Source organism: Lepisosteus oculatus, chromosome 14, assembly GCF_040954835.1.
Source record: "Lepisosteus oculatus isolate fLepOcu1 chromosome 14, fLepOcu1.hap2, whole genome shotgun sequence".
NCBI lineage: Eukaryota > Metazoa > Chordata > Actinopteri > Semionotiformes > Lepisosteidae > Lepisosteus > Lepisosteus oculatus.
In genome coordinates this window covers 50,570,087-50,594,245 of record NC_090709.1, presented here as the reverse complement: position 1 = coordinate 50,594,245, position 24,159 = coordinate 50,570,087, and the positions used below count along the sequence as shown (strand labels likewise).

The 24,159-nt window shown below is 43.5% G+C and overlaps 1 protein-coding gene and 3 non-coding genes across 4 annotated transcripts; 3 read left to right on the top strand and 1 right to left on the bottom strand.

Annotated features, from left to right (window-relative positions):
* The first annotated feature begins 6,993 nt into the window (after window positions 1-6,993).
* Window positions 6,994-7,049, top strand: LOC138243899 (U7 small nuclear RNA). Its single transcript, XR_011192517.1, has one exon. It is a non-coding gene; the product is annotated as a U7 small nuclear RNA (small nuclear RNA).
* Window positions 7,050-7,088: 39 nt separating this feature from the next.
* LOC138242429 (histone H4-like) lies at window positions 7,089-7,394 on the bottom strand. Its single transcript, XM_069197910.1, has one exon. The coding sequence runs from the start codon at window positions 7,392-7,394 to the stop codon at window positions 7,089-7,091; it is 306 nt and encodes a 101-aa protein (XP_069054011.1).
* A 751-nt stretch (window positions 7,395-8,145) lies between these two features.
* On the top strand, window positions 8,146-8,234 carry trnay-gua (transfer RNA tyrosine (anticodon GUA)). The gene is given in 2 exon segments: window positions 8,146-8,182; window positions 8,198-8,234. It is a non-coding gene; the product is annotated as a tRNA-Tyr (tRNA).
* A 3,625-nt stretch (window positions 8,235-11,859) lies between these two features.
* Window positions 11,860-11,941, top strand: trnal-uag (transfer RNA leucine (anticodon UAG)). Its single transcript has one exon. It is a non-coding gene; the product is annotated as a tRNA-Leu (tRNA).
* Window positions 11,942-24,159: the final 12,218 nt, after the last annotated feature.

The following is a 24,159-nucleotide window of genomic DNA, read 5'->3' as shown; positions in this document are numbered from 1 at the left end:
TTTGCACGGACCTACCTGACACAGGCGGGGGTCCGGCAGAAGCGGCACTACGACCTGCGCTGCAGGGGGCCTGCCTTCCAGCCCAGGGACTCGGTTTGGGTGTACAACCCGCGCCGCCGCAAAGGCCTCAGCCCTAAGCTGGTGCCATCGTGGGAGGGGCCCGCTGAGGTACTCGGGGTGGTGGGCAAGGTCTGCTACCGTGTCCGGTTGCGAACACGGGGGAGAGTGGTGGTCCTGCACCGAGACCGCCTGGCCCCCTACCGGGCCCGGGAGGAGGAGTCGTGTGGGGAAGCTCTAGAGGAGCAGCCGGGGCCGGAGCCGGCTGATAGTGGGGCATCCGTGGGTCGCCAGCCGTCACCGCGGCGCAGTGGCCGCTCACGCAGGGTTCCGCAGCAGTTGGCCGAGTACGAGTACAGCCTGAGGGGGGTTTTCGACGTCGGCGAGATGCCAGACGCTTCAGGTGGGGGCAGTGTAATGCCCTCGCCTGGTGGTAAGGAGGAAGCACCCCCAGGCGCTCGTAGTACCGCTGGGCATGCTGGGAGTGGTAGCCGGGGAGAGTCTGAGGGTCAGCACGATGACCAGCGGCTGACCCTACCTGTGTAAATAATGTCCTAATAGTTCGAGTGCCCTGTGTAGTCTTGTAAAAGTATAGTGTGTTGTTAGGTAATTACCACCCTAACGAAGTGTACGTGTTCCGTCAGTCTCCTCATGTGCGTGTAGATCCTGTGTTTGGTTTTGTGTGGTTGTTAACGAATAAAGCTAATGCTTGTTTGTTAATCGTGTCTCCACTCGTCCTTTGTTCTGAAAAGAACCTATAAATGCTTCAATAATCTTTACTCAGCAGCTTATTAAAAACAGCTCCCGTGATGTTCAAACTGATTTTTTACACAGAACACTGACACAGCTTTGCGTTCTGAATTTCTTTTTCTCTTGTGTTAAATTTAATGTGGCACAATGCACTGGGATAGGGGTATTCTGTTCACAAACCAATAGCATTTAAACCACAGCACCCACAATGCTGCAAGTAAGTGTTTTGTACACTAAGCAGAGAGCGATGTCTTCCTCGTTAGTATAGTGGCGAGTATCCCCACCTGTCACGCGGGAGACCGGGGTACATCAGGACGGCCACAACGCAAAGTACTGACCCCTCTGCGATCACGGCGAGTTACTGATACACACGTGGCAGGGCGGAAAAGGCTGTGCTCTCTTCGTGTGACATAATTCGGGAAAGTCCTGACGTTGCATTTCAACTGAGCCCCAGTATACATCGACCCTTTGACACTGAGTGACAACTCTCTTGCGTGTTTTCTCATATTTATGTAGTTTGCTTGCACGATGCCCGGTTGTGTGCTCCGGTCTAGCGGTTAGGATTCCTGGTTTTCACCCAGGCGGTCCGAGTTCGATTCCCAGTATGGCGACATGTCAGTTTTGCCTCCTGCTTTCCAAAAGATCAGCACCGTGTACGAAGGAGCCGCATTAAAACTACTCGAACGTGCAAAACGTGCGAGAAGAGGGGGCGCTTGTTTCCAGCCGAAACTTCTTGCGTGTGAGACGAGCTGATCACCGCTGCAGGAGGTGGGAGGGTTACTCTGGTAGACAGGGCTGACCTTCGGCAATAGGATTTATAGTCTCCAAGATGATATTTGCACTTTCTGGAGAGGCGTTTTTCTCCACTTCAGTAGCCCGATTTCATCGATTGCATGGAGAGGGCTGCAGAATGTGGCGCCACCTTTCCTGCTCTGTCCATGACAGGCGTGCTGGTCTCTGGAGAGAGAGCACGGTCCATCAGCGCACTCCAATAAAGGCACTGAAAGCAGCTGAATCACGCTTGGCTGCTGGACACATCTTACCACCTTTCCGTAGTGTAGTGGTTTTCACATTCGCCTCACACGTGAAAGGTTCCCGGTTCAAAACCGGGCGGGAACAGGATTCTTTTGTCGCCACGCACAAAAGGGGATTGGGGATTCGCCTAGCGCTGTGATCGAGCAGACCCACTCACCTCTTTGTGTGGCGGGATCTGCACAGTGCATGTCGCAGCGCATCCTGCTTTCAAATGACCAGCTCGGAATGACTTGCCTTTGACGCTTATCAAAGCGTTCTTTGTGTATCGAACAGACCCACTCACCTCTTAGTGTGGTGGGATCTGCACAGTGCATGTCGCAGCGCTCCCTGCTTTCACTTCAATGTGCTTCCTGATGTCGAGTCGTGTGCCGTGCGGAGGCTCTGAAAGCGAGAGCAATGAAAAGGTGCACGACGCTGTGAAAGAAAACAGAGAAGTGAAAGGCAGTCCTTTCTCTAAGGAGGTAAAAGAAAAGCAACTACCCGCCAGGGAATCGAACCCCGGTTTCTCTCCGACCCCCGGCATCATGTCCCGACCCAGCGTGCTGGAAGGCGACGCGTGCTGTGATTCCTTTACGAAGCAGAAATGACAACCGAGGAACCGAGAGATCATTTCAGCATTTCGCGTCTGAACGGAAAACAGAAACGACCAACTCGGAATGACTTGCTTTTGACGCTTTTCAAAGCGTTCTTTGTGCACGACGACTGCGCCGCCTAGCAGATACAAATGGGTTGGACAACTTTGAACTAGCAAATGGAAGAGGGCTAAGCCCCCTCTCTTTTAGCCCAGGTTCGATCTGTCTCCCAGAATCACCAGGGCGCACGCACACACACACACCCGTGCCGTTGAAGTGCTCTGCTTCATTTCTAAGGGCAACTTAACATTCACTCCTACCCCGTGAAAAGAAAAGACAGCGTCCTCAGCAACAACAGCTCAGGTCTCTGCACAGGAGCTAAGCTGCCCCCATCTCCTCTGCTCTGCGGCTCCTGCGGAGCGGAGTCCTGCCTGGAGCCGTGTTTGCAGGCGGCGGCTCCCCGCGCTCTGTCTGTGCGTCGTGTCCAAGAGCTCCTGGGAGCTCCTGCGCAGGTCGTTTGCGCAGGTGGTGGAAGCCGGCTGGCAGAAACCGGTCTCAAGACAAAGGGAGAGAGGTGAGAACAAAGAACCCGCACCTCCCCCGCAGAGAACCTAAACTGCCGAGGCCACACCCCCAGCCGCACCAGTGCCACAAGATGGCCGCCAGGACGACTGACAAAATGGCTGACCGGAGGAAGGGCCCTAGTAACTCCCAGCAAGAAGGGAAAGAGAAAGCGGGAGAAGAGATGGAGGGCGGATCCACCTTCGGAAGGACAAAAGAAAAGAGTGTTAAGGGAGAACCACTTCCTTGTCCTAGAGGAAACGGAACTTTCTTCCCCCGAGGCCCAGGAACAACCGGAGGAGGCAGCCCAGGAAGTCGGAACCCCCTCCCCCGAGGCCCAGGAACAACAGGAAGAGGCAGCCCAGGAAGTGGAGCCCCCCTCCCCCAAGGCCCAGGAGCAACTGGAGGTCCCCGAAACTCCTGGAGAAAGGGAAGAAAAAAGCCTTCCCGAAGCGGAGGAGGAAGACGAGGATTACTTTGAAGCCGCCCTGGAGCCGGGACTGATGGTAGGGCTGGACCTGTCCAGCATGTTTACCTTTCAGTCCCCAGCGAGACCTGGAGGGAGCCCAGCATATTCCCCCCAGGACCCGAACGAGAGGAGTTACATCTAGGCTAAACAGTGCCCAGATGTAGACTCCCAAGTTTTCCACTGTAAGCACAAAGAGAGGAGGTTCAACTTTCACTTGTTTAATCATGACTGTGAAACTTACCTTTCTAACAACTAACGTGAGAGGGCTAAGAGACCCGGTGAAAAGACGGGGAGTCTTTCATGATCTGGCCTCAAAGTCTTTCTCAGTTTGTTTCTTACAGGAGGTCCACCTGAAGGATGAAAGCGACAAGCTGACATTCACCAGGGAATGGACGAAGGAAGAATCATGCTGGAGCGTAGGAGGGGTCCACTCTTCCAGAAGGAAGTGTTTGCTGACCTGGCCAGCTGCTGCACCACCAACAGACAGGTGGTGCTTGGCGGGGACTTCAACGTCGACCGGGAGAAGGGGAGCGATGCTAGCTCGGCAGAGCTGGAGTCGCTACTCAAGCAGTTCTCCCTGGTAGACGGTTTCAGACGGTGCCGCCCTAACGACGTCAGAACGACATGAAAAAACTCCCGGGGAGTGTGCAGCCGCCTGGACTACATCTTTCTGCACACGACCTGCTCCCTGGAGTCGGCGACGGTGTCCCCGGAGTGGTATTCCAGCCACGAGCGCTTGACGGTGATGGCTAACACCAACCTGCCGGCATTAGGTCGTGGGTACTGGAAGCTGAACCGGGAGATACTGGAGGAAGACGACTTCAAGGCACTGTTCCGTAAAGACTACGCAAGCTGGGTCGATCTGAGAGACGGCTACAGCTCCATGGTGGAATGGTGGGAGTCGGTGAAGGACAGGACCCGAACCCTGGCGCAGATGTACTGCAGACGGAAGGCAGCCAGGGAGAGGAAGGAAGCTGCACGACTCCAGAGACAACTAGAGGAGGAGTACAGCTCGGCTAACGGGGGAGGAGCCTTCAATTCAGCCCAGGCACGGGACCTGAAGGAGAGGCTCCGCAAACTCAATCAGGTCCGAGGAGCCCAGAAAAAGAGGGTGATCCACGGCCTGAGACGAGGAGATGGAGAGGAAGTGCTGGACGAGAGCGACAAGGTAGAAGCGGCCACCGCTTTCTACACGGAGCTCTTTTCAGAAAAGCAGACGGAGGTGGAGGCAGGCGATGCTTTTCTGGAGGAGCTGAAGGCACGAGTACCGGAGGAGGTGAGGGAGGACTTGGAGGGTCCGATCGCGGCCGTGGAGCTGAAGGCGGCGCTCTTGTCCATGGAGAATGGCAAGGTGCCGGGGCCGGACGGACTCCCAAAGGAACTTTACACCTGCTTCTGGGACACACTGGCGGCAGATCTGGTGGAAGTGGCGCAGGAGATCTTCCGCCGGGGGAAACTCGGAGACACCATGAGGGAGGGCATCATCTACCTGCTCTTCAAGAGCCCTTAGCAGAGACGGTGAGATGGGACCCTGTCATCGACGGCCTTGAGATACCGGGAGGCGCGGGGGAAACCCTGAAGATCTCCCAGTACGCCGACGACACGACGCTGTTCCTGAGGTTGGATAGGGGGTTGAGGAGGGCCCTGCAGGTCATGGAGAAATACTTCAGAGCCTCGGGGTCGAAGCTCAACCGCCAAAGAGCAAACTGAAGTTCTTTAAGCCCTGGAAGCACAGGACGACGGCGCCGGAGGGTCTTGAGTTCTGCACGGAGCCCCTCAAAATACTGGGGGTTTCCTTCCAGAGCCAGGACAACGAGACCAACAACTGGACCAAGAGGATCGCCAAGGTGAACGCGAAGCTGGGTCTGTGGAAAACGCAGTCGCTGTCCTACACAGGGAAAGTGATGGTGTTGAAAGCAGACCTCCTGCCGGCTTTGGTTTACCTGGCGGTGGTGTACCCGCTGCCGGCCAGACTCAGACGAGCGCTGCAAGGGATGATCTTCGGCTTCGTCTGGGGGGGAAAGTACGAGTACATCACGAGAAACCGGATGTGTCAGCCAGTCGAGGAAGGGGTTCGAGATGTCCCACATTTCCCCCTGAAACTCGACTGCATCTTCTACTGCAACCTCTGTCGGGCGCTGCAGGAGCCCATTGGCCACAAGTACCAGTACTTTGTCAGGCTGTGGCTCTCCGTCCCGATGAGGCACTTGGTCCAGTGGTCAAACACTGGGCCCAAGGCAGAGAGGCGACCGAAGTTCTACACCCACGCTGTCAAGTGGAGCAGGAGGTACGAGGCCACGAGACAGCCAGAGCTCTGCACCAACCACAGAGCCCTGTACAAAGAGGTGAGGGGGCATTTGGTCGCTGACGAAAGGCTGCAGGTTCCCAGACAAGTCTGGGAAAGGACACAGCCCAAAGAACTTGACAACCAACTGAAGGACCTCAACTGGATGGCTGTGCACAAGAGACTGGCTACCAGAGAGGTCCTCTACAGACACTCGCTAACCAGGAATCCGCATTGCCCCCGGGACACGTGTTTTGTCGAGGAGACTCAGGGGCACGTGTTCTGGAGCTGCCTCTTCGCCAAGGTGGTGTGGGGCAGAATGGACAACATTATGCAACTCCTGGGAAAGGATGCAGTGCTCAGTTACCAGTACATTCTGCTGGGGGCTGGCACCCACCAGACTGGACAAGGGGACACAGGACCTGTGGGCGCTGCTACTGTCCCTCACAAAACAAGGACTGTGGAAGGCGAGGAACACTCTCATCCGGCACAACATAAAGTGGGGGGCGAGGGAGCTGGAGGAGAGGATCCTGGCAGACCTTAGGAGGAGGACGAAGCACCACGTCGCCAAATGGGGTTTCCCCACGGCGAGGGAGCGCTGGAATGGACTTTGGGCCCTATACAGAGATTAAAGGACAATAGCAAGTGGTAGATTTGGAGGGACTCTCTTAATTGCGCAAATCCGCCCCCACTTGCAAAGATTGATAACGGACAATCAATCTCCGTTCCGCCGTTGTTTTTTATTACATGGAGTGTTAATATGTGTGAGATGTTCCTTTTGAGATGTATTTTTTGCAGAATAAAGTATATTTTGTAGAACAAAAAACATCTTAAGACAAGGTTTACAAGTTATCTGTTGAACTACATTCTCATAGGTGTGGTCACATTCCAGATCATTTGTTTACGTTTTTGTTTCTGGAGCAACTGTAAGATGAAATGTGCTAATATGTAACCTAACTCCAGTGTGAATAACTAGAAGAGGGGAGCAGCTCCATTCCATACCATGGGAGCTTTGAGATTGGCTGGGCCAGATCTCTCATTTGCATATCTGATTTGGAAATATAACACTAAACCCCTTCTTGCATGGATTTAACTTGCACCCAAGAGTCCCCTACTGTGTATTGCTACTTATTTTTTTATGATAAGTGGTGATTACCAGTTGACAGGTTTTATTTGTTGAATTATAAATGGTTTTGTATTATCATCCTGAATGGCCTGTACTCAAGGTTTGGTAGGGTATGTGTTTTCATTTCATTTACCAAATTGAATTTTTGCTCTTTTAGTATTTGTCTGGAAGGCTTTCTGAAGTCAGGAACCCCATTTATTTGGTCGGGGTCCGGTAGTGAAGCTCCGCTCCTGTTTAGCCCCCGAAGCCGTACAGGGTGCGGCCCTGGCGCTTCAGCGCGTACACCACGTCCATGGCAGTGACGGTCTTCCTCTTGGCGTGCTTGGCGTGCTCGGTGTAGGTGACGTTCTCCAGGAACACCTTCAGCACCCCGCGGGTCTCCTCGTAGATCAGCCCGGAGATCCGCTTCACTCCCCCACGGCGAGCCAGGCGGCGGATTGCGGGCTTGGTGATTCCCTGGATGTTGTCGCGGAGAACCTTACGGTGACGCTTAGCACCTCCTTTCCCGAGTCCCTTTCCGCCTTTGCCTCTTCCAGACATCTTCTAGTTATCAGCTGTGAACACGACACACACTGCTCATCTTTGATGTATAATAGACATCTTTCTTTGATGTCTATTATACATCAAAGAAAGATTTTTATAGGTGTAGAAACTAGTAAATAAAGCCAATGATTTGTTTTAGAAATGTATTCTTAAAATATACAATTATTCACACCTGAACAATATGTAGTTCAAATTATATATTATATACAATATTGTATTCAAATGTCTAATCATCATAAAAAACACAACTAGTAAACTTCAGTTACAAATTCTAGTAACATGGCAATATATATAGTAATGACAAACACAAACTAATTACATGAACACGCTAATATTTAACTCAAAACCACATTTCGATTCAAATATAAATTTTTAAAATTTACAACTTCTTTATTTCCACGAAAATATTATTAATGTAGCACAAACGCTACTTTCTAATAAAGACAGAAAGAAACTGTTTGTTTTGTGTCTACTGGTGATCCTCCTCTCGATACTAATGAAATGTTTAATATGATCCCTCGAGAAAAAAAAGGAATCAATTTCCGCCTGGAATGATTGATGCCCCATCAAACATTTTGTAATATCCCTGGAAGTTTATACAGTAGAATCCTGGTTCGTGGCTTAAATTCAAGGTAAATGAGACTAAGGAAACGAGTTGGAAACTTGATGTCGAAGTGGGATTTAAATCACCCATTTCACATTTTACTTCACTGGAGCTGTATGTGCCAGAGAGCACTGCCACAGCATCTCTTCGATAGCTCAGTTGGTAGAGTGGAGGAGTGTAGTGGAGTCAACAGGGAATCCTTAGGTCGCTGGTTTGATTCCGGCTCGAAGGAAGGTGCTTTTCATGTAATTTAATCAAAGAGTTAAAAAAGCGACTCTGTTTTATTCAGACATTGATCAAAAGCTCAATAATCGACTAAGCAAAGGCTCCTGTTCCGAATTCAGCCCACGTCTGATTGTCTTTTTTTTGCCAAGATCTGATCTTTGAATTAAGGGACTACACTGTCTGTTTTGTAATTCAAAAATACATACAAATGTCAAGTTTTTTGTAGATATAAAGGTGTTCTCTGTTTTCAAAGGATAGTTACTTAATTGGCATAATGATTTGGTATTGATTTTGTATCGTTGTATTATAAAGTTTGTGCTTTCTGTGTTTTTATCGTATTGTGAACTTATTTTTTAAACAAATGCTTACAAAGGCAAACACGGCACACATCTGTTTATACCAGCGGTGAATTGTACATTTTTATTAAGTACAAGCTACTGTGCACTTCTGGGAGTATAACAGGTTCGATATAAAGTGGCAAAAATATAAAAGGGGAAAATACCCCAGACTGCATGTAAAGCCCTCGTTGTGACTGTTTTAGATAAAATGGCGTACTGTGCACGAAATGTTGCAGAAACACAATCTGATATTTTGATACAGGTAGGCCAGCGCTTCCAAAGCACAAAAATTCGTATTCTATATTCTGGTCGCTTGCAGATTAGAATGGCATATGTTTAGCAATAATATTATTTATGGTACCTGAAAGTTTCAGGTTGTTGCACAAAGCTAAGGTATGCGTATACGTGATCTGACAACTGGAATCAATTTCCTGTCGTTAAACTCTGTTTATTTTTAAGTTGAGGCCCAGGATCCAAATCTTCAGTTCTGATTTTTTAAAGTGATATCTTTCCTTCCTGTCGTGGAAGTCACACGATGTGAGCAATTGTTTTTTTTACATTGCGATCCAAAGAGCCTCAGACGCACAGTCTAACAGTAACCAAACCAGAATGGATTCTGCTGGGAGCCGGGCTGAGCTCATTCTCACTCCCTGTGCTGAAAACAGAATTAGCTCTTCCCCGAACATCGTCTACAGATCACTTGTGCGCTTTTAACCTTCTCGCAGCTACGGGCGAGACTGACGCTCATGATATGAAGGCACCCGCTGGAACACATTCTCTAACTCTCACAATCGCGACAGACTTCGCTTTTTTTTAAAAAAGTAGATATAGCCCTGAAAAAAGCATTAGCTTTATCAGTTTTTACATTAATCTATTTTGAATCAAAGTTTGATTTTTTTATTGCATTTTACATTATAATAATAATAATTATCATCATCATCATTATTGCTTACACTTATATAGCGCTGTTCTGGATACTCCACTCAATGCGCTTTACAGGTAATGGGGACTCCCCTCCACCACCACCATTCTCCTGAATGATCACAGGACCTCGGTTTTACGTCTCAGCCGAAGGACGGCACCTGTTTACAGTTTAGTGTCCCCGTCATTGTACTGGGGTATTAGGACCCGCATGGACCGGAGGGTATGCACCCAGCGACAGAAACCAGACGTGTGTCGGGCTCGGCTGTGAGCAGGACAATGACGTCACGGGGACAAAGTAGAGGAAATCAAAACGGTTCTATAAAAGACCTGTGTCAGCTGTTGGTTTGCAGTCTGGACTCTAAATCCTCCGATCCGATTTTAAATCTCTCTAATACCTGAGCGGCTTCTTCCGAGTATTTATTCGTATACTTATTAGTAGTATGAAGGATGTGACAAATTTATGATTTCTTGGAACAAAATGGTTTTAATTTGCATTCGAAATGAAGCGGAATTTTAGCGCGACACACAAACCCTTTGTCTTTTTTAGATAGTGATTTTTAAACAGATATAAATGTAGAAAACGTGTTTTATTTTAGCACTACAATAGCAGGGTCAGTGGCGTAATGAATAACGCGTCAGGACTTCCATCAGAAAATTATACTGTAGGTTGGACTGCCGTCTGGCTTGTTTCGTTTATACCACTTATATTCTTTTATATAAATGAACTCCACCTGAAAGCTATAGAACACACTTTAGGTAAGTTGTCTGCAGCCTCATGCGAATTTCAACAACTTACCCAAAACACTGTACTGTCTGGAGTTCAGCTCCAGCTCTGAACTCAATTGCAATGAAAAACCATGCGTAACAAAACTGGAGAACAGCTGAACTTGTGCTCAGTTCGGTGATGAGGGTTCAGAACTGTCCTTGTTGTAATTAGCACGAACTGCACAGGCTCTGAATCAGACCATGTCAATTAGTCTGATCAGTGTAGGACACGTTAATGTAGAATTATTAATAGGCTTATTAGTTAGTTAGTTCAGGTTTACCCACCTGAACTAATGTAGAATTATTACTTGGTCTGTCTCTTGTTTGTATATAAATTAATGTCTCTGACAACTTAATGTTAGTTTTACGATGTAGGTCAGGCGTTGACATATGCACGAGTATACGAAATGTCTCACTCCTGATTCAACTCATGTTCTATAGGAGATTGGCGATTCCTCCTGTTTCTCGTACAACCATATCAGAACAGAAGACCGTGTCACCCAGCTGTGATTCAAGATCAACTCGCATCTTTATCCCTTTTTTGTTCGTGATCATTATTTTCTTTAGTTATGATCAATATTGAACTTTTTCGAAATGAAATGACAATAATCAAACATGCTGGCAGATTTTTGAAAAGTATTCGGAATTGACAGGGTGCCCCTTTGGAACAGTCGTCAGAAAATGTGAGAAAATGAAAGTTATGTAAGCTCTCACACAAAGCATTGAAGATTGGAATCTGAGTGTAAAAAAGCTACCCGTCTCCCAATGATAGGCAGGGATACACACCATGACTCAAATAGACTCAGCGAACTTTAACACCTATGATATTACGAGTGCTTTGCACGTGTCGAATTTCAAGAAGGAACTACTACAACAGTTGTGGATATAATTCATTACCACCGGCAAAGTCCAATACCGGCAACTTCTGAAAAAATAATGTTCACTCATGGAATTTGGTCTTTGAACGGCTGGCGGGAAAATTCATTTATACTCCTGTTGCACCCTCAGCTGAAACATGTTAAAATAACAACGCAGATTTGTTGGAGAACCTGACAAGAATTATTGGGTTAGCACTGTATGTATTCTGGTATATTTACTTTAATTTTAATATAAATGTAAACATGCATGCTGTATAATCTATTGTAATTTTAAAATATGTTAGCTGAGGATGCGAGGGGGGCTATTATACCTTGTGAAACACGCAAGGAACTGTAAAAAAGGCTGGTATTTGAAAAAAATTGGCGATCACAAGAAAACCACAATTTAAGTGGTATTATCATCAATATCCTTCAAAATCTATGTTCAAATGAAGGATTAAAATAAACTATGAAAAAAGCAACAGTAATAGCAGAGGATTTTGATTTTTGCTCTTCAAGTCAGTAGATCGACGTAGAGTTGCGCCCCTACAAACAGCACAAAGGATGAAACCCACCTCTTTCGTTATTGCTATGTTTGTGCCGGTGAAAGTAGCGTTTGTGCTATTGAAAGCATCTCGGAAGATGAAGTTGCAGTCACTTCCACATGTCATGATATTATTAGATCGGACGACAAGAGCTGAAGCCCCCCAGTCCAAGCCAGGAATGTGAGGAAGACGAACATGGAGGAAGGTAGTGTGGCTGAGCGGTCTAAGGCGCTGGATTTAGGCTCCAGTCTCTCTGGGGGCGTGGGTTCGAATCCCACTGCTGCCAAATGTTAGTGTTTTAAGACCTGCAATACGATCAGTAAAAGTGCTTTTTGTTAGGCTGCAGGAGGTGTTTAGAGATAGACTTTCTAAAAGACAGGCTTAACATCAAGGCAGAAAAAATATTTTGTTTTCTCAACAAAAATTCTCTTTGGCATGTTCAGCTTTATGTAGGGAACAACATCTGCCAAGATCACTTTTGAGGCAGTGCACATGATAGTGTACCGGCAAGTACAGTACATTCAATATTGGCTGTGGTGGTGAGCTGCTTTTGTCTGTGAAACTTTTAATTCTTCACGCCGAATCGTTGGCAGGGGTAATAGCTTATCTTTGAACAGAGCGCTCCATCAAAAATACTTTGTTCGTGCTCAAAAGAGATCAGAGGATTAACTTCATGAATTCACATAGCATACCTTACAGGAAAGATTTAAAAGGGGAATTGATTGTGCTACCTGATGTTGTTCCTGTGGTTTCTTTGGATACAAAGGTGAATATTCTTTGACGTTCTGCTAGAGTATCCACTGGGTGGGTTTTATCGATTAGCTCAGATAGGTCATCAGTGCTCCGTCTCAGCACTGTTTTTTCCTGTGCTGTCTTTTAAAACATATAAGATCACGAGTTTACAGATTTCTCCAAATAACAACTATACATTTTAACCCAGCGGTTAGCATTCCTTCAATCCAATAGTTTTCCTCTAGGTTAAAAGCACCGCAATATACAGAGAGATGATATTCAAATATTTCAACGTTCTGTTGGATTACCTGTATGGAGATATCGCTCAGAATTCCTAATATGATTTTGAGTTCAGTTTTGCTTTACTACTTTCAGAGTCTTATATTGACCTTGCTGAAGCAGAGAAGTGACATAATCACAAATAGTCTTATTAATATTTCAGTTAAATCTTTTTTTCTGTAGTAACATCAGTTGATATTAATATTAGTCCTTATTTATAATTTTTTGTCATGGTTGATCTTAAATAATTTTGTAATTAGTTTCAGTTTTGAAAAATCATGCAGAGAAGCTACCAAAACTGGTATAGTTCATATAATGATTAATGCAATAGCAGCATTTTGGGTTGAAAACAAAAAGTATATCTTGGTATGAATCCTAACACTTCATAGGCAGCGTTCTAGGACTTCTCGCTTCAGATAAAGTTGTCAATACATCATAGATTTCTACTCAATCAATATCAGCAGTGTTATCGCTACCGAACGCTAAATATAGATCCTGGCAATACTTCGTGAGATCTTCATAAGAAAATCCCAAATACTACGGAAGGAATCAAATTTATATGTTTCTTTGGATCGAGAAGATGATCATTATGAGACTCAAAACATGCCTGTCTTTTCTTTTTTCGAGGACAAATGGATTATTGAGGTGTAAAGATGGGTTCAAAACCAAAATCACCTGCTATCGCTGCTGTTTCTTCAAATCCTTCAACTGATCATCGACATAGAGAAATAATATTATACAATTGTGGTTTTCTGTTAATTGCCAATTTGACTGTAATTACATCTTCGTTTACAGATGTCTTGCATGTATCACAAGGTATAATAGTCGTCGTGCGTCCTCAGTTAAAATGTACGACAAAAGTACAACATTTATGGTTACATCCATATTAAAATGAAGGTAAATATACCAAGATATTAAAATACAATTGTACAGTCCTAACTTAATAATGCCTGTGAAGTTTTCCAACAAATCCGAACTGTAATTTTGAAATATTATAGCTGAGAATGAAAAGACAGTACAAAGATCAAATTCAATGAGTGAAAATGCACCAGTAGTTCTCTAAACTGAGTTTCTTCCCTGAAATGACTTGCTTGCGAAGCACCAAGCAGCCTTGAACGGATCGCGGAAATCAAATATACAGTACAGATGGATTCAGAGTGTGCTTTCCAACTTTTGTGCAACAATTACCTTTGATAGGGTGGAGTTGTCTTCACAATCTGGGTTAAATAAAAAGGAGTGACGTCAGTGTTAAACAGCTTTCCTTCTTGGAGAACAACGGTTGTGTTCCATATTTCTAATTATTTTGGTTTCAAGATCGCAATTTAGTGTGAAACATAAAAGCTAGCTGGATAAGCTTTATTAATTTCCCTCATGGGATCAATAAAGTATCTACAGCAGTGGTTCTCAAACTTTTTGGACCAAGTACCACCCCTAATCCAACCAAAGCATCCAAGTACCACCTACAAGTCATCATCTCATAGGAACCCCAGAAATAAATATTATAATAATGAACTTTATTTGATATAGCGCCTTTAAAGGTGGCTTCTCAAAGTATTTTACAGAAAAAAAACATTAACAACAACTAATAAAAAAGCACCATTTCAGTGAGAGGGGTGAGCCTATTTAGTTGAGCAAAGGAGATGTGAATTAATTTTTCGAGCCTTGATACAATTCACAACAGAGTCTAACAGATATTAAATCGTCAGGCATTTTCTTGACGGCAAAAGTCTCGCGGTGGATGTTGTAATGCGTACATTAATTTCTGGAGCAACCTCTCTAATTCGTGCAACTCCACCGTTATGTCGGCTTGTCATTGCTCTAGCACTGTCTGTACAAACTCAGTCGCATTTTATCAAGTCGAGGCCATTCTCTTCGAAAAATTCATTCAGAAGCTGAAATATGTGCTCTCCTGTAGTTCCTCTTGGTAGCGGTTTACAGAACAGAAAGTCTTCATGGGACATACCCTCAAACTCGTATCTAACGTAAACGAGGAAATTGGCCAAATCGACTACAGACTCATCTAATTGCAGTGAAAAACATCTGCTCATCTTAACGCGCTCTATCAGTGTACTTTTGATAAAATCCTTCATTTCAATAATTCTATGAATGACTGTGTCTTTCAGGGGGAGGGGGGCAGCAGGTCGAGCTGTTTAGCAGCTTTTTCTCCACACATAATACGTGTCAGCTCTTTTGCCAACGTTAAATAAGGTTCTTCAAAAATAGTGTAGCTTACCTGCTTTAGCGATCCGCAAGCTTGCATTTTTCCGTGTTTCTGTTTTTATTTCCGTATTTATTTAAAGTTTTTATTTCATGCGCATGGGAGCGAAACACAGAGACGCTTGGTGTATTTTTCTCAAATTCGAACAGTTCTTAAATATTTTTCTGTTATCACGCTTTCGTGTGCTCACAAGATTGCCTGCGTTCGTAGCACGTATTTCTATGCATTCCTGTGTTTACAATGTTGGCATTGTTCCAAAATCACGCACATTCTCCTTTCTCCCTATTTGCTGGAGATACAATAGCTTTTTTTAAATACAATTGGTCACTTGCATCCGTAGCACGCATTCCTATAGAGTGGTATAGAATTACAGAGTATCTCTTGTGTCCACTGAAGTATTAGCATGCACTGTATCGTAGTACGTAGGCTGCGTATTCGACACGTATTAAAATACAAAATATGAAAACCCGTCCCGATTTTTCAGTGCACACTACACAGTTCCAGGGTCATTTGGCGTACCACCTGGTGGCACTCCACGTACCACTGCCGGTACGCGTACCACAGTTTGAGAACCACTGATCTACAGTATCTATAAATCTCTTACACGTCATTTACAATGGCTTTTCAACTAATAGCCCGTGCAGGGATCAAACCCTAGCTATTGGTACAGTACGAGTTGCGTAAGGCTCTGTAACGCGCAGATGAGAAACTAACCTCTACTTCTTCATTATATACACAGTGAGCTATATATGCGAGCTTACTGCCTCCTACGGGCTCTGTATTTGATTGCGGTACAAGACCGGCCGTGGAGATAAAGTGAGACGGGTGTGTACATTAAAAGGCTCATAGTGTCCCTGGGAGGGCTCAAACCAGCACCCTTTTGGTTAACAACCGAACCACAAAGACTCATGTACAGCTTAACACTTCTCGGTCTCAGTGAAAGTGATACACTCCGTAAAATTTCCAGAGATTCATTTATTTTTAAAGGAAAATCACCAACAGCGGCCGAGATCTTCTGGAGTTTTTTCATTCTATACTGCGATTTCTGAAGGGTACTCTGTGAAAATACAAATTTTGACGAGAAGGGATGGACATATAAGGTCAAAAGGCTTGGGGAATTGAACTTTAAGGTGAAGACTGCGGGTTCAGTAGCAGCAGAACCTGATCAGTATCAGTTGACTCCGATATACTTCGAAAATGAACTTGGGGATTTAGAGTCAGACGTGCTACCGTTGCACCATGGGGTACTTAAGTTAAAAAAATAGGGAAAAAAAATCAGTGTTCCTGGATCTGTAATTGAGAACAACACCTGCACAAGAGCTGCGCAGGAAGAATAAAATGTGGTCTGGGATGAAGAGACTCTCTTCGGAAGAGCGGCGCTCTTCACAGGAGATTTTTTTTTGTGAAGTTGATTTGTCTCCTTTGGGAATTTCAAAGGTGCTGATAGCCGTGGCGCAAAGGTAGCATATCTGACTCCAAATCAGAAGGCTGCATGTTCAAATCACATTGAGGTCTGCTTTTCGTTTTTCAGGTTCTGCTCATCCTAAACACGGAATTCACACCATGTAGTTGAGTTCTATCTGTACACCACATAGATAATCTAAACAAAATAGAGCCCTACTGGACATACAGTTAGGATCTCACACAGCGAATACCCTTGAACACAAGAGAGAAGGCACAGTTCACATCTGCGAAACATCACATCCGTCTTAAGAGAGAGCTACATCAGAGAATGGAATCCCGGAAGTTTCAAATAACTTCTTTTAATACAGGTTCAAGCAAACCTGAAAGTTAGGGAGTTTCCGGACACTTTTGTTTTATTAAAAAGTGTCTGAAGCCTGAAACTGTAATTTGAAAAAAAAAACCCGCTATTGGACATTAGCAGGTACTTTTTGTAACGATTTGCTATTTCATGCTGGAAAACAAAGGAAACAGACCCAATGTTTGCTTTTAGGTGCGGTTCATTACATAATAGACATCTATTACTGAGGAGCTTGAATAAAATTTACACGAGCCAGGTAGAAGTCGAACCTACAATCTTATGATTCAAAATCAGATGCGTTATTTATTAAACTGCTGGTATTTCACATAACCGGAATTCCCCCATAGTGTGCTCAGCGTCGCTACTAGTAATATACCGCCCCGTCTAAAATTTCAAAGTGAGAAACATGTGTTTTCCGATTTTTTATGATTTTTAAAATATTATTTCTTTAAATCAGACAAAGGGTTTATGTTTCGCACTGGAATTCCGATTGATTGAGAATTCAAAGAAAGACTGTTTTCTTCCACAACACCGTATAATTATTACATCCACCAGACTCTCCAACTTCTCCAGACCTTGGTGGGTGAGCATTTACTCCGATAAATTAGGTCACGTATCATGTTAAATCACCTCTTCTCAACACAACATTTCCTGGTGCACGTTTTCTCTATGAAAAAAAAGACATTTTTCCCTTGCACGATTTCTCGTTTTTTTATCAAAGCGTACAGAAATAAAAAAGAAGAAGAAATAGTGTTGCAAAAGAACTCTGTCGCCCTTGGGAGATGTCAAACGCATTGGACATGAAAAATGCCGGATAAAAGCCAGTTCTCTTCGTTTCTCAGTGTCGGGGCTGCTACTGTATGTAAAAGAGGCAATTTGCTCTGAGAGCAGGTTCAGCGCTTTCTGAACGCAGATGTCTCAGAGCGGTGTGTCCAAGAGGCTGTAAAAGGTGATGGTGGTCCTGTCACCGTAGCCTAGTTGGTTAAAGTGCCTCTTTATTGAACAAAAGAACTGTGATTCAAATCCCAGCCGTGTCTTTCTTCCTATCTTGTAGTACAGAACGTACCATCTTGGGCAATCACAAAGGGCTTGATTTCGTTAAATGCATGTGTTCATTTCCTTTCTGGTAAACTTGTTTTTGATGAAATTCACACAGCTTGTGAAACATGAAATTCAGTTCTTGGTTATCAGTGCAGAAGAAATATTACCGGCTGGCAAAATAAACGGTAAGAGATTATTTTTTTTTTGATTCGAGAAGAGACTCCACCAGTCAGTCTCTGTGGCGCAATCAGTTAGCGTGTTTAGCTATTAACCGAAAGGTTGCTGGTTCAAGTCCACCCAGGGGTGGGTTTCTTCTGTGATGTAAACATTGTTTTCACATAGGTTGATTGGATTTCTCAGCTAAACCATAGCCATTTTAATATTTGTAGGAAATGTGACTGTTCAACACTTGTCAAAAATGTCCAATAATGCCCAACATCGCAACTCCCCAGAAAACCATATTCACCCAAGAAAAATGATCGTTGAATCGTCATTTATACTCCCGTCACATCCTCTGCTGAAATATTTTAAAAATACAATGCAGATTTGTTTGAGAACTTGACAAGCATTGTTTTGTTAGCACTGTGCAGTTGGATGTTGATATTTGGACATATTTACCTTAATTTTAAACTGTAAATACTGTCCAATCTATTGTAATTGTGTTGTAATGTTAAATTATGTTAGCTGAGGATGCAAAGGGGTGAAAGGGAAAGGTCAGAGGGTATAGTAACAACAAGGTTAGGATTGGTGGAGGGGTGTTGATGGTAGGGGTAGGGGTGGTAGGGGTGTTGATGGTTTTTCTCTGTAGAGGATGATTGAGTTTTTTATCCTTCTCTGAAGTGAGAAACTAGAAGAGTGCAGTTGAGAGATCTGATGAAGTTAGTTATAAAAGGAAGTTGATGTGGAGCTGTTAGTCGTAAGAATTCCTTAATGTCTTTGATGTTGTCATCAAAGATAAACTGCAGTAAGCAAAGATAAAAAGAAAATTATCTGTGCATACTGCCCTGTCTTTCTAACACCTGAAGAAGGCTCCATGGCCAACACGTCGTGTTTCCTTGCTTCTCTTTTCAGCATGGAATAACCCTTTACTTGTTCCTTTGCAGCCTACGCATGCTGACGCAGCTACTCACCTGATATTTAACATTCCTATAATCACAACTATGAATGTCCACTGTGGGTATTTTTTCCATGATTATTTATTCTATCATTGAAGCATATTTTATGTCATACCGAAGTGTCATAATCACCAAATTTTTTTTTTTCATTTAGAAAGTCAGAAAATGATAAATCACTATGAATTGCATTAAGCCTGTTCTGATCTAGAGTTTCTATATACTTTAACATGCCATGTTCACAATGTCACAACTCAGAAATGCAACAGTGAAGTGTTGTAATTACCAATGTACATAGTGTTGGAACATTGAGATGTTTTGGTAATGAGGAAGGAGGGACATGCCATGTTCACAGGGTCATATTTGAAAAAATGGCACTGTAAAATTTCCTAAAGTTCAGGATTTTGATAGTCTGTTCCATTGTCTCTCACACCTCAGTGTCAGAATTTTTAGATGTTTTTATAACCAGGGGGTAGGTTTATAGCAAGAAGCAGGAAGTGCCATCACCCGTTGCTCATCCTCGGTTAACCATATATTCTCATATGCCATGTTCTAAATGTCCCATTTATATTAAAAAGTTCTTGTAAAATGCAAGATTTTAAGACTTTTTATGATCAGAAGGCAAAGTCGTGGTAAATAAGCAGAAAGTGCCTGTGAACTTATGTTTTGCCTTTGTCTTATTTACTTATTGTGTTTGTGTTATTGTGAGTTTTGAAAATTGGTTTACAATTTTCTGAAATGTGTTTCACACAAAAATGTTATTTGGATAGTCACTACTTACATATTCCCATTTACTGAGGATAAATACAGTAATCCATCCTGATTAGTACTTTTAAAAATTACTGTAAAGAGCCATCTACAGGCGAAAGGCGGCATAACAACACAGCAGCAGCATTAAAGGCAGAAGAAGAAGCCAGCTTCAGCCTCGTTAATGCAATACCATTGGGTGAGGTGGAAAAATATTTCTTGCTCTGAATCCTAACATTTTTATAGGAGGTGTTCTAGTACTTCTTGCCTCAGATAAAATTGCCAATACACTTAATTTCTACTCCATCAATATCAGCAGCGTTATCGGTACTGAGTCCTAAGTGTACGTCCTGTCATCATATAAAATGTCAAAAGTTTCGACTGCATTCAACTGATCAAATTTCTCTTCGATGACAGTTATAATTTTATCCAAAATACATCCGAAACAAATTTGCACTGTTTTTTTTTTAATCCAGAAGAGCATCATCATGAGACTCAAAACATACCTGTTTTTTCTTCTTTCCAGGAGGAAGGATTGTTCAGATTCAAACATTGGTCCAAAATCAATGTACTCTCCTATCGCTGTTGCTTCTTTAAATCCTTCATTTGAACGTCGATATTGAGGGATGATATCGTACAAATTGTGGTTTTCTTTTAAAGCAAATTATATTAAAATATGAGCCTCTGTTATAGTTGTCTTGGAAGTTTCGGAAGGTATAATAGACCCCCTTGTGCCCTCAGCTAAAATATGATAAAATACAACAAAATGTATTTACATAGAACAGCATTTATGGTTACATGTATATTACAATTAAGATAAATATACAAAAGTATTAAAATACAAATGTACAGTCCTAGCATAATCAGGCTGTCCAACTGTCTTTTTTGCTTGTCAAGTTCTCCAACAAATCTGTGTCGTAATTTTAAATATTCTAACTAAGGATGCATCGAGAGCATAAATGAATTCTTCTGCTAGCCGTTCGAAGATCAAAGTCCTTGGCTGAATATGATGTCCTTGAATGTTGGTCATTATTTGCCATTCCCAGTGATATTGACTTACATACTTAATTGTTTAACAAAAACATTCACATTTCTTGCAAAAATCAAGTGGGTTAAGGTTTTGCTAAGAAATCTGAATAAGTAGAGATGAGGTTTACATTGCAATAATGAGAAGTGCATTTCTGGGTGGGCTCAAACCACTAACCTTTTAATTAACAGAGACTCACGTGTGTCCCTTTTCTCCATTTGCAAGCTTAAAAAAAAGAAAATAATGCTTTTTTCTTACCAGCCTGCGATATACAAGGCAAGATTTGTATTTCATCTTTAACAAGCTGTATGAATTTCATGAAAAGCAAGTTGTTCCAGAAAGAAAATGAAAACTTGCGTTAAACAAAATCAAGCTGTATGTAATCATCCATAGTGATACATTTTGTAAGACAAGATAGGAAGAAAAGCACTGCTGGGATTAAAGCATCTCCTGTTTAAGAGGAAAGCATGTTAACCAAATCAGCCAAAGTGCCGTCAGTGTATCAACACCATGTCTGAGTCAGTGATTGCAGCTGACTGTCACTGGAGGACAGTTCATCGTGAACAAGTCAGCCTGCATAATGAGGGGGAAGAGACTGACTTCTGTGACGCAGTATCGACAGATACTAACCTTCTGTCCAACTGTTCTCTGCTGCATTCTGGAGTAGCAGGTAAATATTGGTTTCCATGCGTGTGTAGGGGTTTTGTGTATTTACTGGGACAATTATTAATTGTAGCAGTAAGTCACAAAATGATTCTTTGATGGCTATTAGAAAACCGACCTTGCGGGTTAACTCATTAACGCTCACACACAGATACTAATACACTTATTAATACATAAAATGTGCATATAAACATAACATATCTTAAGAGTGTGGGTTAGCAGAATACAAAAGGTATATATTAAATCATGAAGAGTTCCAAACCAAGAGGGACATACATTCAGTATACCATTCATTTAGACTGTTTCGTAAATGAACTGGGATTACAACTTCTACACTAGATACTCAAAAGCAAGTACATCACTCATAGGTATTAGATTGATATCAATTGTGGTTGAGGTAACAATTGAATTCTCGAGCTGTAATGCAGAATGTTGAATACTCATCCGATCTCTGTGGATTCAGATCTCCCGCAGACACAAAGAAGCAGTGGCAGGCTGTTGTTGTGTGCAATCGGCACTCTCTGGCTCGGTGCCAGGCAGTGGCCGGTGCGGCTGGTGAGAAGGAGAGGAGGGAGAGATTCCTGCTGCGATGCGCTGCTGATGCTCTTTGAAGACCGGCTAGTTAGTGTTGGCTGAAACTAGCAGAGCTTGTGCACATGGAAAGTGACTACGGGTCCAAGCCAGTCACACTCTTTAGATGGGAAGAAGACTAGTTCGTTCCCGATGTAGCGCTAGTCCTGAATCCTGAGATTCAGCTGTCGACAGTTCCAACCGTAGTTCACTCGTTGATCAGGCGAGCTTTGAAGGTGGAGTACCTGTGGTTCACGGGGCTTGCTGCTGGGCTAACCTCGGGCGGATCCTTTGGTTATGCGTGGGCAACCTCCGTTCTCGACTCTTAAAACAAAGTTAAGTCCTGGCACTCGGACACACTGGCCGTCACGTGATTGTCCGAGCTGAGTCTGAGAACGTCCTGGAGGGGCACCTTCTGGGCATCGTGCTGCCTGTTTTATCTGGAGGAACTACGGTAGTTCAGTGGCTTAAAGTTCCGCGGGCATTCGAGACCCACGTGGGGTTACCCTGCCCTACCAGTTCCTGATTGGCTGATTGAGGTGGAGGATGAGTAACAGTGACCTCTGACCTTAGGGTTGTAAACCTTGGGATGAACCTCTCCCATGGAATCTCCCAGACAGTAAGGCGCCAGAGATGACCACTTATTAGGGTGGCTGGTGAATCTCAGCCTTGGGAGCTGTTCCTTATCAGGAAACTCTATCAGCTAGAAAAACACCTTAAATGTGAACCAGATGGAATGGCCTCTCTGTATCCAGCTGCACTGAGATGAGGGAGAGAGGGACTGGCAAGGGAGCAGCAAACTTAATTCCTGTATTTTAAATATGCCTTGCCGCTACAGAAGTGTCCTTCTGTAGCGGCATCTTCTATGATAGTGGTACAGTCCATCACACCCCTCCTATAGCCTTTCAAAGAGAAAAAAAACTGACAACAAAGTATGTCTATGTGTGGTAATCAACCAGGTCTTACAAACATTCTTAAACCCTTCCACCTCCTTTCATCGCAAATGATTTGTACATGTTAGAAGGTTAATTTTGGCTTCTGATATTATGGTGGATTAAGAGTCCTGAAATCTTTGTAGAAGTACAAAGATGAAAGAAAGGGCAGTGTAATCATGGCCAAGAGAAGGCAAATGTTGGACTATCTGCTTGGATTGAATGGAGCAAAACGTAGGCAACTCCTTGAGCAGAACCTGCTTCATCCTTCAGACTGGGGTTTCTGAAGATCTGTACATTTGAACTTTCAAAGTGACTAAAGTAAAGGAGTTTTCCCTTTTTACCACATACTTCCCACAGATCAACACTAACAGAGAGCCTAATTCCAGACAGGATTCAATCACTGTCTCTCAGGCATCCCAGCAGTGGATTTCATGACTTCAGAAAGCCATCTTCACCAGTGGAGAACTCAATGCTCTGAGGTTTACTGGCAGAGTCTCACACTGGGTAATGTTAGATGTTGATAAATAATGTCCTATGGAATTCTACTATTGATAAATTCTACTATGGAACTGCGATGTGTCTTGAAAAAAATCTTCTATGATAGTGGTACAGTCCAGCACAGCCTTTAAAAGAGAAAAAAAAAACAAGGTAAGTCTGTGGTGTAATCAACTAGGTCTTGCAAACATACTTAACCTCTTCCAGCTACCAACATTACAAATGCTGTTTACACATTAGATGGTTATTTTTGGCTTCTGATATTATGGTGGATAAAGAGCCCTGGAATCTTTGTAGAAGGACAAAAGAAGGAAAGAAAGGGCAGTGTAACCATGGCCAAGAGAAGGGAAATGTTGGGGAGAGCTTTTTTCACTTTTTATCATTGTTTTTCCAGCCCAACAAAGATCAACATATATGAGCAGGCGTCCTGTGCCAAATCCAATCTGCCTTCCTTCCAATCATACAGGAATGTGAGTGAATTAAATATTGACATATGAAAATACACAAAAATATGCAATCACACTGTAGTGTGCTTTCTGAAGGCACCAGTTCTGTAGGGTTTGGGCATTTACTGGGACAATTATTAATTGTAGCAGTAAATCACAAAATTGATTCTTTTGATGGCTTTAGAATCCAACCATGCGACATAACTCAAACAACGCACACACACAGGTACTAATACACGAGGATACATTTATTAATACATAGAATATGCATATAAACCTAACAGATCTTATCGAGAGGGTTATCAGAATACAAAAGGTATATATTCAATCAGTTACAAAGTGTTACACATATCAAAAGGACATACGTTCAATATATCATTCATTTAGACCGTTTCGTAAATGAACTTGGTTATAACTTCTACATTAGATACTCAAAACAAGTACATAACTCTTAGGAATTAAATTGATATCAACTGG

What these genes read in the sequence shown, in the direction of transcription:
- LOC138242429 (XM_069197910.1), bottom strand. Translation starts at nt 7,394, where the DNA reads ATGTCTGGAAGAGGCAAAGGCGGAAAGGGACTCGGGAAAGGAGGTGCT.